Consider the following 12904-nt stretch of genomic DNA (forward strand, 5'->3'; position numbering starts at 1 on the left):
GCCTTGCCGAGGAGGTTCTTCTCAGATCGGTCTCCAAAACTGATTCCCTTCAGTGGGATCAGGACAAAAGAACAACAGTCACAGTAATAACACAAAATTCAAGCACTTTTACTGTTGCAGGCAAATTTCCCACGTCAGAATGACATGATTAGAGTTTGAGTCAACAAAGCAGGCCTCAAAGTGAGGCTGCACTGCTGTATCGTTAGCGTTACAGCCGGCGGTGCCAAAACGCTGCAGTGAGGTCAGATCGTTTCCAGCAGCCTTCGACAGACATACAGCAAGTCACACAAATACTCACCTCCTGTTAGATTCAGCACAGCAAAACATGTATTTGTCACAATGGTCCAACTTAACTGTAACTTAGAATTGAGGAGAGAATCAGAAAATGATCTTAGCCCTCGGAAGTCATATTTATTAGTCATTAGTATGGTGAACATAGAAAATGTGAGTCATTTTTAAGTGATGCAGTCCCTAAATGTAAGGAACGTAGGGAAAACAGCATTTTTATTCTCCCTGTCTGCCTTGTGGAGCACTGATTGCTTGTTTTGTGCTAAGAGTTATTATTATTATGCTTCCCCTAAAAGCCCCACCCTCGCACTCAGACACCCCCAGCCGGCACTTTGCTCTGCTTCTGCTCAAACCGAATGCTTGAACTCAGAGATTTCTGAAGATTTCCTGAAGACTAAGCTCTCACAGACTGAGCTCTCCATACATAATGAGCTTATGATTAATATTCAGGTGTTTTGGTTTGATAATAGATAGAATGTGCTAAGAACTGGCTGCTCAGCTGGCTAACGTTAGCAAGTAAAGGTGGTTGAATAATGTTGTCGATTATTAGTTAATTAAATTAAGAAAAGTGAAAGATAAACTGTCTGTTGGACCTGCAGGCTTCATGTCCACACCACGCTGCCAGTTTTTCCCTTGTTCTGAAAGCTGTCAGCGCTAAAATGAAGCGTGGCCCGACAGCCTGACAGGCCTCCCACACCTAGTTATGGATGCTAACACGGGACCGCTCCAGGGAGGGGGCTTGCGAGGGGTCAATACCTAAAATCATTCCTCCTGCTCGTGCTGTCTTTGAAGCGACGGGGGGGCACAAAATCCACAGTCTTTGTTCTTAACAGACGTGCATTTGAAAGTTGGACCTGAGCTGATTGGAGGTTGGAAGCTTCATATTCGTATCTTCCACCTAACATGTAATGCACTGTGGGACTGTGGGACTGTGGGACTGTGGCCCCCTATCAGTTACATGAGAGGCTTGTCTGGGGGGGATCTGTTCAGTGTAACTATGGACAGAAGGAACAGACTTTAAACAAATCTTTTAGAATGTCAGTCGGCCTGATACTCTCATGTTGACCTACTAAATGAACGATGTTCCCATCACCCCTAAGGTGGTCCGTGTTTGTTGCTGATTTTGGGGCTGTCATGTGATTTATTGACATAAAAATGTAGAATATTCTTCCTCTAAAATACCAGAAAGTCAACATGCTGTATCACTTCAATAACCTCAACTCTTTTTTTCCCCCCTCTTCCAGACCGGTCCCAGGTGCCAAACCAAACACAGCCTTGCCTCCTCCACGAAAATGACCTTCTCCTCCCCCCGTCCACCCTCCGAGGAGGCTGCAGTTTGACAGCTCATTTGCACTAAAGAGACTTTGGCTGGTGAACCACCAAGCTGTCGCACACACACCAGAGGAGGGCAAATGCAAAGTTAAAACTGGAGACAGGAAGAACAAACAGACCTCGTACCAGTTCAGACTTCATAATGAAACCTTACCCCACCCTCTCCCCCTCAATTCGACCCCCGCCCCCCCCCCCCTGCTCCTCTTCCCGGTGCGTTAACGTTAACATTAACCACGACGACGCGGTTTTGCACGGAGGCCTTGCAGACTGAGACGAGTGTTATCGCTAGGAGGAGGTCACATTTGCCAAATCAGTATTTTTTAGGACTGTCGTTTGTTTTTTAACCTGTTAATGCTGTCTGTGCAAACGAATGCATTTTGTAATGGCTGTTGTTTTGTTTACAGTTTCTTTTTTTTATGTCACATTTTATGATTTGTGTTATGTGCCAAAGAGGTCTCTTCATACCTGGGGTGTGTCCCAAACACCTGGAAATCTTCTAATGTGGCGTTAAGTTTACCATAAGTCAAACTCCTCCATCTTTTTAGGTTTTCTAATCTATGGTATTGTATGAGGAAAGTCTCAAATACAACTCTGTAGATGCAGAGGCCTGTCAGGGGGAAGGAGAGCCAATCACGCAGCAGCTTCTTCTCAGCACTGTTTACATGGCGGAGGATTTGATCGATGCTTGGGGCTTGCAGGACACACTCCGTTCGCTCATGTTGATTTGAATGTCTTTTGCTGTGTGTTATGACTTTTGAATTGTTGATTAAATATTTTTACAAACCTACAAATCATCGAGTTTCTTTCATTCTTTTTTTTTTTTTCGTTACTGCTCGAAGAATATTTAAGGGAAGTGTGATTTGCGATATAATCACAGTTGTTGCAAAGGGACGACCGGAGCGCATACGGGTGAGCTGCTGCAGGTCAGAGCATGTGTGGGAAAAAAAAAATTGGTTTTCAAAATGGCTGACAACATTCTGACATTTCTACAGCGACAGACCTGTAAGATCCTTTTTGTTTAACCAGTTTCTTCACAGCCACCATTTCTGTTCTTGTAGTGTTTTAAAGGTTTACATGGAATGTTGTCAGTTTTTATTGGAACATTCGATATTTATTTCATTATTATCTCATGTTCCTTAAACAAAATCTGTTCAAGGAGCCCTAAGCAAACTGCTTCTATTGCTTAATAACAGGACAACCTAATACCCATTGCGTCTGACACTCCAGTAAAAGTAGAGTGTAGTGTAGCGTTTAACAAGAAAGTTAGGTTAGAAGTTAGAAAGCACTGCTGCAACAGGTTCAGCTTGTCACACTGCCATGCTGGCATATTCTGGTGTTTGTAACTATGTGTGTGTGTGTTATCCCTGAGTGGGCAGCACAGCAAGAAGTGCTGGTTCGAATCTGCTGGCTGGCATAAATGAACCTGGGGCCTTGCTGTGTGGGTTCTCTCCGGGTGTGAGCATGAGCAGTGCTGACCCTATGATTATCCTTCCTATGTCAGCCAACCCTTATGGACAGGCGGTGTAGACAATGGATGGTACACCTGGAGTGAATCATGCATTCGGTCATCTGTCCGTGGCTAATCTCTCGAACTACTGACCAGTGATCACCACACTGCTTCACAAGTTTTACAACCAATTTTATTGACTGCTTACACCTCACTACTCCTAACTGGCTGGCAGGGGCTCCAAGTGCCAACAACTGCCTCAGGCTGGAATTGCAGAGCAAAGGTCATTCGGCCAGGCTGCTGGGGGCTACATTTTGGTCTTTACTGTGGCTGAAGAACATCCTCAGAAAAGTTTGGTCTCATTTTAATTTGCACATTAATCCATGCCCTGCGTGATATGATCCACTACAGTTGCACACAACACGACATGATTATTGTTTCTGGTATCTTCACCACCATCTTTACAGATGAAACAGTGTATTCAGCTCAAGTCTACAATTACAAACACACGTGGAGAACCAGTGGATGTAATAAAAAAGAGATTGCAACAAAAAAAACAACAACAAGTAAGCCCCAGAAGTCATACTGAGAATCTGAAGGAACTGCCAAAGCATTCACTTTGAAGATATCAAAAGAAAGAAAGCATCATGATACATTTTCAGTGAGTTTTTACCCCCTTAGTTTAGTTTAGACTCTATATGCTACATGGGCCCTTAAACTCTTTGGGGAAAAACTCCAAAGAACGAGTGCAAAACAACAAGATTAGAAGGTGTGTGTAAGAGGCCTACATGTGTACATTGTGCTGGCTGCAATTCACTCTAAGGGCCTAACAGAGGGGGAGATGTGCGATTTACTGAGTGCACTTTTCTAGTTCTATATTGTCATCTACATCCTGTGGAGAAGGAGGCAGCACATATAGAAGGAGGGACCTGGCCTCTGCCCGTATCCTTTTAAAGTCCTCTGGAATGTCTGTGTGTCTTTTGAAAACAAAGGATCAGACTTATTTCATCTCACAGTAGTGTCACGCTGATCTCATAGCTCCAGGCTGAGGAGCAAATATACAGGCTGTACATCACGGGCTCTCTCCATTCTCACCTGCTCTTAGTGGATTCCATTCTGTTTGAAATGATAACTGTGAGAGGCAGCTCTCTCCTCCCCGGAGACGGACGTATTTGGAAGATCCACGGTTCAGACAGCGAGGAGGAATGGCCTCGTGGGGAGATACATTGATACAGACATTTTCCCAAGCCATTACTGGGACACCCGACGCCCAAACAAACCTGTGGGGGGATTCTACGCTACAGCAGACGTGATCTAAATGAAAAGAGCTTTCTGGGACCATCAAGGTCACTGCAGCCACCGGCCCGAGGGAGGCGAATAAATATATTGATGTCTTTCCTCAAGCTGGCCTTCCGTTGGTGAACTACATAGATGAAGTGAGGGGTTTATAAAAACAGCAGCCAGTCAGGTTTCGCTGCTCTTGCAGTACATTTAGTTTAAATGGATTTAGACAGCCAAAGTCCCAATGTGACATCCGAGCTAGCCACTGTTCCATGTTAGCTTCTGGTTTTTCTGGTCTGGTTACTTCTTTTAAAATAAATAAGCATCTATAGGAGCGCATCAATTGCTATTACAATAACCTCAAAAACTACAGTAACCACAAAACTCTCATCAATTTGTTGGCAGATAAAAAGCTACAGCTCCCATTAAGCGTTGCTTGTATGGCATTGTATTATACATCATCCTCACTGCGTCTGTCTTATCTGTGGTGATGCTCTCCTCTGACTTTTTTAGCTGTGAACGTTGACTATCTGACAGCCATCGATGCCATTTGACCCTCCAATAACAGGTTGAGGGAAAAGGTGCTTGTTAAATCAGCTGTTGAACATTTTGGGGAATATGCTTCTTTGCTTTCTTGCTGGGAGTTTGGTGAGAAGATCAATGCTTCTCTCATGCCTGTCCACTAAATATAATGTTACAGCCAGTTGGTTGGTTGATTGGTCTTAGTACAAAGTCAAGAAGCAGGGGAAGCAGCTAACGTGGCTCTGTCCAAAGGTAGCAGAGTCTACATACCAGCACCTCTAAGGCTCACTAATTAACATGTTTTGCAGGGGTTGTGTGCAGTGCCATGCCGCTGTCACAACAGCCCATTATCCCAAAATCACAATAGCACAAATAATATCCCATTAGACCAAAAGCCCATTTGTCTCCCATTATCTAACCCTAACTCTGACCCAGCAGACACTTAACAACGATACAACAATGTAGCCTGAGCTTGCAGCCTACACTGAATGACTCAGGCACGCACCAACTGAGGTAAAAATGTTGTGATGTCAGGCCAGAAAGAGCTCCTATTAAAGACAAAATCCCTGCTATTTCAGAACTATGGACTGAGGCAGCAGTCGCTGCAGGGATGCTGTGTATTTTTTGAGTTTGGGTTTCAGGATTGTTGGGGTTTCAGAATAACGGGCCGTCAGAATAATGGGCCGTCCCCTCATGTGCAGGAGGAGGTCACTGTGTCCAGCCCAGAAAAAGTCCAAGTTGTTATTTTCATACTTTGACCAGAGCAGTGGGGAAAGTCAGAGGTGTTCCTAAACAGTGTTCTTAGAAATGTGTCCAGTGAAGACCATCTCCACAAACGTGTTGTGCAGAAGCTGCCTGGCTTGTTTGGCTGCTGTCTGTTTACAAGAACACACCATGATGTAGTGATGTCTCATGTAGGCTACTGTTTGGGAGCAGGAATGTAGGAGACGGTTAGAAGGGAGTCAGGATGGATTTAATATAATCTTCACTTCCACTTCCACTCTGGAGCTCCTCTTTCATCTATGTAGTACTTGACATGAAGTGGTTTCAACATGATCTTCTGGTTATTCTGTTCCTCTAAATGTCTAAAAATATCACCTTTTCCACCATTTTTTTTGAGGATTTTGTGAGTGATACCCCAGGCCAAACCCGTTCAAAAATATGTCAGTGAAAAGACACAGTGCATGTTGCCTGAAGACAGGATAATTCATATGTTCGTAAGTCGTAACGCAGCATTAACATTTACAAATACAAACTTATATGAGGTAAATATAATCAGTAGACACTGATGTGTCTATCCCAAAAACATCATCTTAAGGCAACACTGAAACTAAAGGTAAAGGCTGAAAAAAGAGATGTTCAGTCCAAAGGTGTGGAACCGGTTAGGAATTTTCTTCCAAAGCCTTAACGCTGTGGTGGTTCAATCATTTTTGTTTGTTGGCCCAAGATTAGTCAAATTTAAATGAGCCAAAAGGATGCACTTAGCCTATAAAATATAATATATTTTTAAATGCAGAGTATAAACTCTCTCTATGTTGCTAAATCCCCCAAACTGCCAGTAAAAATACAGAGGGCATGAACTTAGGTGTCCTCGAAGCTAGCTAGCCTCAGATTTATTGTCCCGTGGTTTTAGTGATCCATGATGGGGCCATTGGAGGAGGGCGAGTTTACAAGCACCTCTGCTACGTCAGTAGTTGAGTAATTAAAGGAGTTCTGTTCCAGGACAGCAAGACCTACAACCTTCTTCCAGCCTGGTTCATCAACAGGCTGAGAAAGCAGCACACTGAAGGACCTTCTTCTTCCCTTCTGAGGACTGGGAACAAACTCTAACTGGGCATATACAGCATAGTATTACTGTATACATGGCTAAACAATGGTTTAACCTTGTTAATGTGTTGGTTTTGATTTACTTTAATGCTAACTAACCATTTGATAATTATAATTATTTCCGAGAGCCAAATTGCCCCAGAAATGGTGCAAACCCAACATTTGTTGGTGCCCCAGAGTACCGAGCACAACAAATTACAGAAAGCCAATAGGATTATTGCAGAAAAGATTTATCTCACAGTTGCATGACAAACATAGCACTCTCTGACACTGTCATGGTCTTGGTCTTGAATCAGTTCCTCCCAAACCCTGGGGGGGGGCTCCAGTGTTCAACACTAGAGTGAGGCGGTGCAGCAGCCAATCTGCACTGTCTGCGTTCCAATATCCAGCTGTAGTGTGGTAATCAAGCCCATTTCCTTATCACGCCCGGCAGCTTCACTCATATTCTCTCTCAGAACGACGCCACCAGTGGCCGCTCCTCTGGAGACTTGGCAGCTGACTCTTTGTTGAGATCAAAGCGAGCGCAGTAACTGTCGAGATCATCTGCCAGCATGACCTCACACATGATGGGAGGCACTCCTCTTTCTTTTGTAGCCTATGATGTTGTTGATCGCCTGCCACGCGTCTGTGATGTTGGTGATGAGGTCGCTCAGTCTGTCCTAATGTCTCTCTGGCGTTATGCCACCTCATCACCTGCCTCTGGCTTTGGATAGGGTCCTTCCAGTCATCCAAGTTTTCTGATTGGAGAATGATTCTATTGTCACAGCTGCCACAGCTGGCAGATAGCATGCATGCCTGCTTAATTAGTCTTTTAATATCTAGCTACAAACACCAAATCACATAGAAAACCTGTCAGCAGAACTGTTTTATGGGTCATGTTTGAATTTTATACTGTTTATGCATCAGTGTAATAAAGACCTTTGATTGCTGGATGAGCTGAAGGGACGACAGAAGTCCAGACTGAACTATTGGATCAATACTACTCGGATCTTTTACAGAGATATTTGGATCTGTGGCTCACTGCATGGACCATAAGTCAGTTATATATGCAGGAATAATATTTCACTTCTCATTTTTACACTTTGGTTTTTTTCGCTGTCATTGGTTGAGGGAGGATATGAATGTAAAATAGGAGTCCAGTAATAACTATTCCACTGTGGACTAAGCAGTGATAAGATCCTAATTTGGGGGGAAAAAATGAATAGAAGTTAACCCTAACCTCCACGAGTTCTTTGGCCAGATTAAAACCACTGTTTGCCATGACTGTCTCTGGCCATGCCGCCCGGCAACAAGCTTAAAGGTGGATTCTTGGTGCCTGTAGTGAGTGTTTCTCAACTAAGAATCTCTCAGCGACTTTTTGGCACCTTCAGCTGGAGAACAGGGAGATTAACAGCTTCTTATTGGCATTGTGGCTTCAGGCGGAGCTGCAGAGATGAAGCATAAGAGGAGAGGAGCTTCCTATCATATTCTCACATTGGTTTGGATCTTTGATCGTTATCTGAGGGACCAGAGTACCTTTGTCAGAACGGGGTTTGGAGGTTTACAGTTGCTTATTTGTCAAGATAGGATTGGACACAAGGCCTTGGCATCTTTTTAATGAGGTTTTGGCTGCTAAAAGAAAGGTCTTTCTTGTTGAGTGTCATGTTTGAAGTGCCTATCATGAGCATTTTAATTAGAAAATAAAGTTCATCCATCTAATCAGTCTACGTTGCACCACGTGGATGTTGCGGTGAGATCTACACTATGTTGACTGAGATGTCCTACATTTTTAGCCACAGCAGTGGCTCAGTCCACAGTCCACATCTAAACTAAACACACACACACGAGGTGAGTTTATTGTATCTTGCTGCACTCAGTTTATTTTCTTATCACACTGTTTTAATCTCTTATTTTAAGGACGGTTGTTGCAGATAAGCATCAGCTATAAACACAATACTTGCATTGGGTAGCTATTTTTTAGTTTGTCTGCTAAGTATATTTTATTTGTCCCTACTGTCTTTGAACATTTGCACTTTTTTTCTGGACATACTGCAAAAAGGCATCTGGCATCCAGTTTATTATTTTGGCTATTATGTGAAGCATGAAATGTGATGTGTTCAAATTTGTTATTGTGCATATTAAAAGTTATAGTTTTATGATCAAATGTGGCACATAGAGATGACTAGTGGACGATGAGTAACACCATTTAACACCTAAATGTTTTGTTTTTGTAGTATTCACACAGAGATAATAGTGACAGCCACTTTCTGTAAACTGATGAATTATGTCTGAGCAATTGACTTAATTCTTGAAAATTAAACTCTTCATCTCTGAAGACTTGTCATTATCCCTCTGCAGTTTCTGTGGAAAGTATTTCAACCCCTTAGTTTTGTCAACATTTGTCATCAATTTGAACTTTTGCTTTACTGTAGCCAGCACACCATGATAAAGTTGTTTTTAGAAGTTAATATCAAGCAAAGCTGCATGCTGTTTCCTTTGAAATGACAGTTACACAGGTCAGTGAATGGCTGAGAAAGGAAACAAGAAGTCAAATAATATCTCTCTATGGGCTTTTCTTGTACTGATTCCAACGATGACAATGGCACCCTGAAATGTGAGTCCAGAGGATGTTATGATTGAGGACATGTTTTACAGCTTGGATCGTCAGCTGTATTCATATGAGCCAGAGTATACAGAGAGAAATATTCTGTGGAGAGAGACTGAAGATGTGATCTGTGAACCTAAGCTGCTGAATTCAAATATCTCAAATCAGAACTAACTCCACTGAATGACACTGAATGAACAGAGCCACAGAGCTCTGGACCCATGGCCACCTAAGGGTGCTAGAAAAGAAGGTAGGTATTTTACAAAGATAAGAGTCCATTTTGACCATGACTGCCTGACAGAAATAGTGAGAAAAAGAAGAATAAGAAGAGTGCAGTTTCAGCTGTTTCACATCACCCAGGACACAAAACCACATAACACAGCTTGGGAAGGTAAAAGATGAGTGTCATCAGCAAAGAACCGGAGCAGATACAACAGAGGCTGCAGACAGACAGAGTCCTCAAACCAGGACTTCCCATCAGATGGATTCCAGATGTGGATTCCAGATGTGGAAGTTAATTTGATTTACTTTTTTTGTGCTCCGTATTGTCTATTGCAAATCCACGTAACAGTGGGGAAATATGTTTTAGGTTGCAACAGGTATATAACGCTCAGTGAAGAATGAAAAAGGAAGACATACAGACACATCCTTCCTGTTTGGAGCATGACAAATTAAAAAAGATGGGGTCTGTCCCTGCCATGGACTGAGGTGCCGTCTGAACTATTTAGGCAAATGGAAAGACTTGGAAGTCTATATTAGGTAATACCAGTACCAAGGTTTTCTTGTGGATAAAGTAAACCAATGGCCCTTAAGATACCCTTTAAGGTATGTTCTCAGACCTGCAAGAGGTTTCACCTTCAGAAGTTGGAAGAAACACTGAAATGGGTGGCATATGACACAGAGTTTAAACATTCTGGTCTTGATCTTCAATTTAGACAATGTGACCACAATGGTGCAACAGCGTACAGAGGGAATCGGGCCTGAGGAGGATTAGGGCCAGGATTAGGGCCAGGATTAGGGCCAGGCTAGGACAACCAACCTGAGATCTTGGCATGAATTCTGCTGGTGCGATGGCTGACCATTTCTATGTTTTTGGAGTTGCCCTATAATCCAGTCCTTTTGGCTAGAGACTGTCACCTGGGCAACAGCCCAGACAGACTTGTGGCCCAGGATGAATACCTTTCTGTAGCGCTCTTGATGGCGAGCAAGAAAGCCGTCACACGGAAGTAGTTAAAACGACTGGATATCAAGTGTCTATCTCTGTCATCTCTGTTATTTATCATATTTTTGAGTAATATTTAATATTTTTGATGTTTTGAAAAAGAATTCTAAACTGTGTTAAATTGACAACTATTGATTTTCATCTCTGCATTAGTTTTATCTCATGACAGTAACTCTTGTGCATTGTAAAGCAGCCGATACTCAGAGCCTTCAGCCCGCTCATGGACTGACTCATGGACCCAACAGACTCAGATCCCCAAGCATGAGCTGCTGTAATCAGTAGCTTCCCCATTTCCCAGTCACCTTCCTCACCTCTCCTCGGCCTCGTCTCACCCCGGGCTGATAAGGCAGGATGGCAGATCTGTTGCTGGCTGATAGCCATCTATGTTGGAGCGTGGGGGTCCATAGCCATCTTCAATTACATCCCGTAAATGTCAGGCTGCCTCTTCAGTCCCTGCCTCAGTTAGTGGTAGGCACGGGGCGTCCGCTTGGACGTGAGAAGAATCGGCCCAATGCTATTTCCATGCACAAGTGTCAGCGTTCATTAACCGCGTATCTTATCAAGAAGGGAGATAAGCCGGGAGCAGCCGTTCCTCCGAGAAGGAGCGTGACAGAGAAATTAAGACTGTCAATTAGGCCACACTGCTAACTGTCTAATGATTAAAGCTGAGGCTGATTAATAAAGTGAAGGCAGCTCTCGTCCTCTCTGGTGAATGTACGGTCTGATATAGAAACAAAGAGCAGGGGAGGAACAGCTGGGCCCTTGTCAAACTGTAGTCAGCATAGCTTAGCACGTAGCACCATCACACAGCATGGGAAGGCCATGATACGCAGCCTCGGAGGGGTTTGATCAAATCCTGAGATTTCTGGCTTCCAATCTGGTGACGAGAGTGAAAAGAGTGACTGAATTTGTCCAGGTTTTATGACGGTGCAGGTCAGGGGAGGTCATGTGTGGCGCTCGGTCAGACAAACAAAGAGTTTCATCACTTCCTCTTTGTTCATCTTTTGAGAGAGAAAAACACAAGCAGGCAGCGATCAGAGCTGTCAAATAAAAGTGTGACTTTTAGCCCACAGAAATAATGAAAAGATGATTAAGGATGGTTTTATCTTTAATACACAGTATAACTACGGTTGGAGTTAATACGTTCAAAAGGTGTTTGTCTCCTGAGTCAGACGTTCGTACAGACTGATGTGTTTCTCCTGCTAGATCAGGTCGATACTTTTCCACCTCGTTTGGAATGAATTAATCAAAACTTTACTTTACACATTAATTGTGAAGTGCAAATGAATTTAACATTATTTTGGTGGAATATTAAAAGGGGTTTCTTACACACACACACAGAGTTTTCAGACACAGTTCACCTAGTGAGTGCACTTTTACCTCTCCATCATCTGCTGCTCTGTTGTTATCTTCTTCTTTTTGACCGAGCGAGAGAGGGACAGTGTGAACGTGAGCAGAGAGAGAAGTTATCAGTAAGCTTACGTTTGAAATCACATTCAGGGCGACTATCAAACTGGCTTCAGGACCCTGGACCAACACTGTAGACAGGCAGAGGAGGAGGTGGCGAGGCCACTGTGGCCGGGGCAGATCACTCCCTGAGGGGTATAAAGGCCACGTGGAGGTCGCTGTGATGTTCACTCAGGAAGTAACATTACAGGTTTGGCAGTTTGATCCCTGGCTGCTTCAGGTTTTTCAGCTCTTTTGGGGGCACACACAGCTACAGCGTTTGGAACCAGTGCTTTAACTCACCAGTGTGTGTATTTAGGACATTCACAGATTAAAACACACTCACAGTTTAGTCAAAAATAAAACTGCGGCTCACGACCCCCAAAACAATCAGTCTCTCATTTGCCTTGTTAGTCTGCTCTCTCTCTCTCTCTCTCTCTCTCTCTCTCTCTCTCTCTCTCTCTCTCTCTCTCTCTCTCTCTCTCTCTCTCAGAGAAGGCCACAGAAGGCTCCTCCGTCATGTTTCAGGATCTCTGACACAGCTGTTGAGCTGTTGATGCCAGGCTTCCTTGCTTCCGTCACAGCCGTTGGATGAAGGCCAGATTTTTTTTTTTTTAAAAAAGCACCTCTGCTCTCAAAATTCGGGACGTTGTCTTAATATGTAGGCCAAGGGATAAAAAAAGAGTCATCAGAGTCAGAGTTAGGAACTGAACGAACCTTTTAAAGCACCAACGTCACACACACAGTTCCATGTTCTGTTTGTCCATCTGTAGAGTCAAAATGATCCCGATGCAGCTGTTGGAGCTGATTCATGGCTGTTGGCTGAGATCTACTACCTACTAATATGTAAATATGTTATAATATCCTCACTTACATTGATCTAACTCTTTGAGAGGATGTGTATGTTGAACTATTCCTTTAACTCGTTGCTATGAAACATGAAAAAAGACAGAAA

The 12904-nt window shown here is 43.4% G+C and overlaps 1 protein-coding gene across 2 annotated transcripts in view; it reads left to right on the plus strand.

Moving 5' to 3' along the window:
* The window catches only part of adam19a (ADAM metallopeptidase domain 19a), a 115856-nt gene extending 113456 nt beyond the window's left edge, over positions 1-2400 (plus strand). For both annotated transcript variants that reach the window (XM_070855112.1, XM_070855113.1), the window contains exon 23: positions 1533-2400. In XM_070855112.1, the coding sequence (XP_070711213.1) occupies positions 1533-1584 (52 nt within the window). In that variant the 3' untranslated portion in view covers positions 1585-2400. The remainder of the gene's footprint in view (positions 1-1532) is intronic.
* The last annotated feature ends 10504 nt before the right edge of the window (positions 2401-12904 follow it).

The sequence above is a fragment of the Pempheris klunzingeri genome, chromosome 23 (assembly GCF_042242105.1).
Source record: "Pempheris klunzingeri isolate RE-2024b chromosome 23, fPemKlu1.hap1, whole genome shotgun sequence".
Taxonomy (NCBI): Eukaryota; Metazoa; Chordata; class Actinopteri; order Acropomatiformes; family Pempheridae; genus Pempheris; species Pempheris klunzingeri.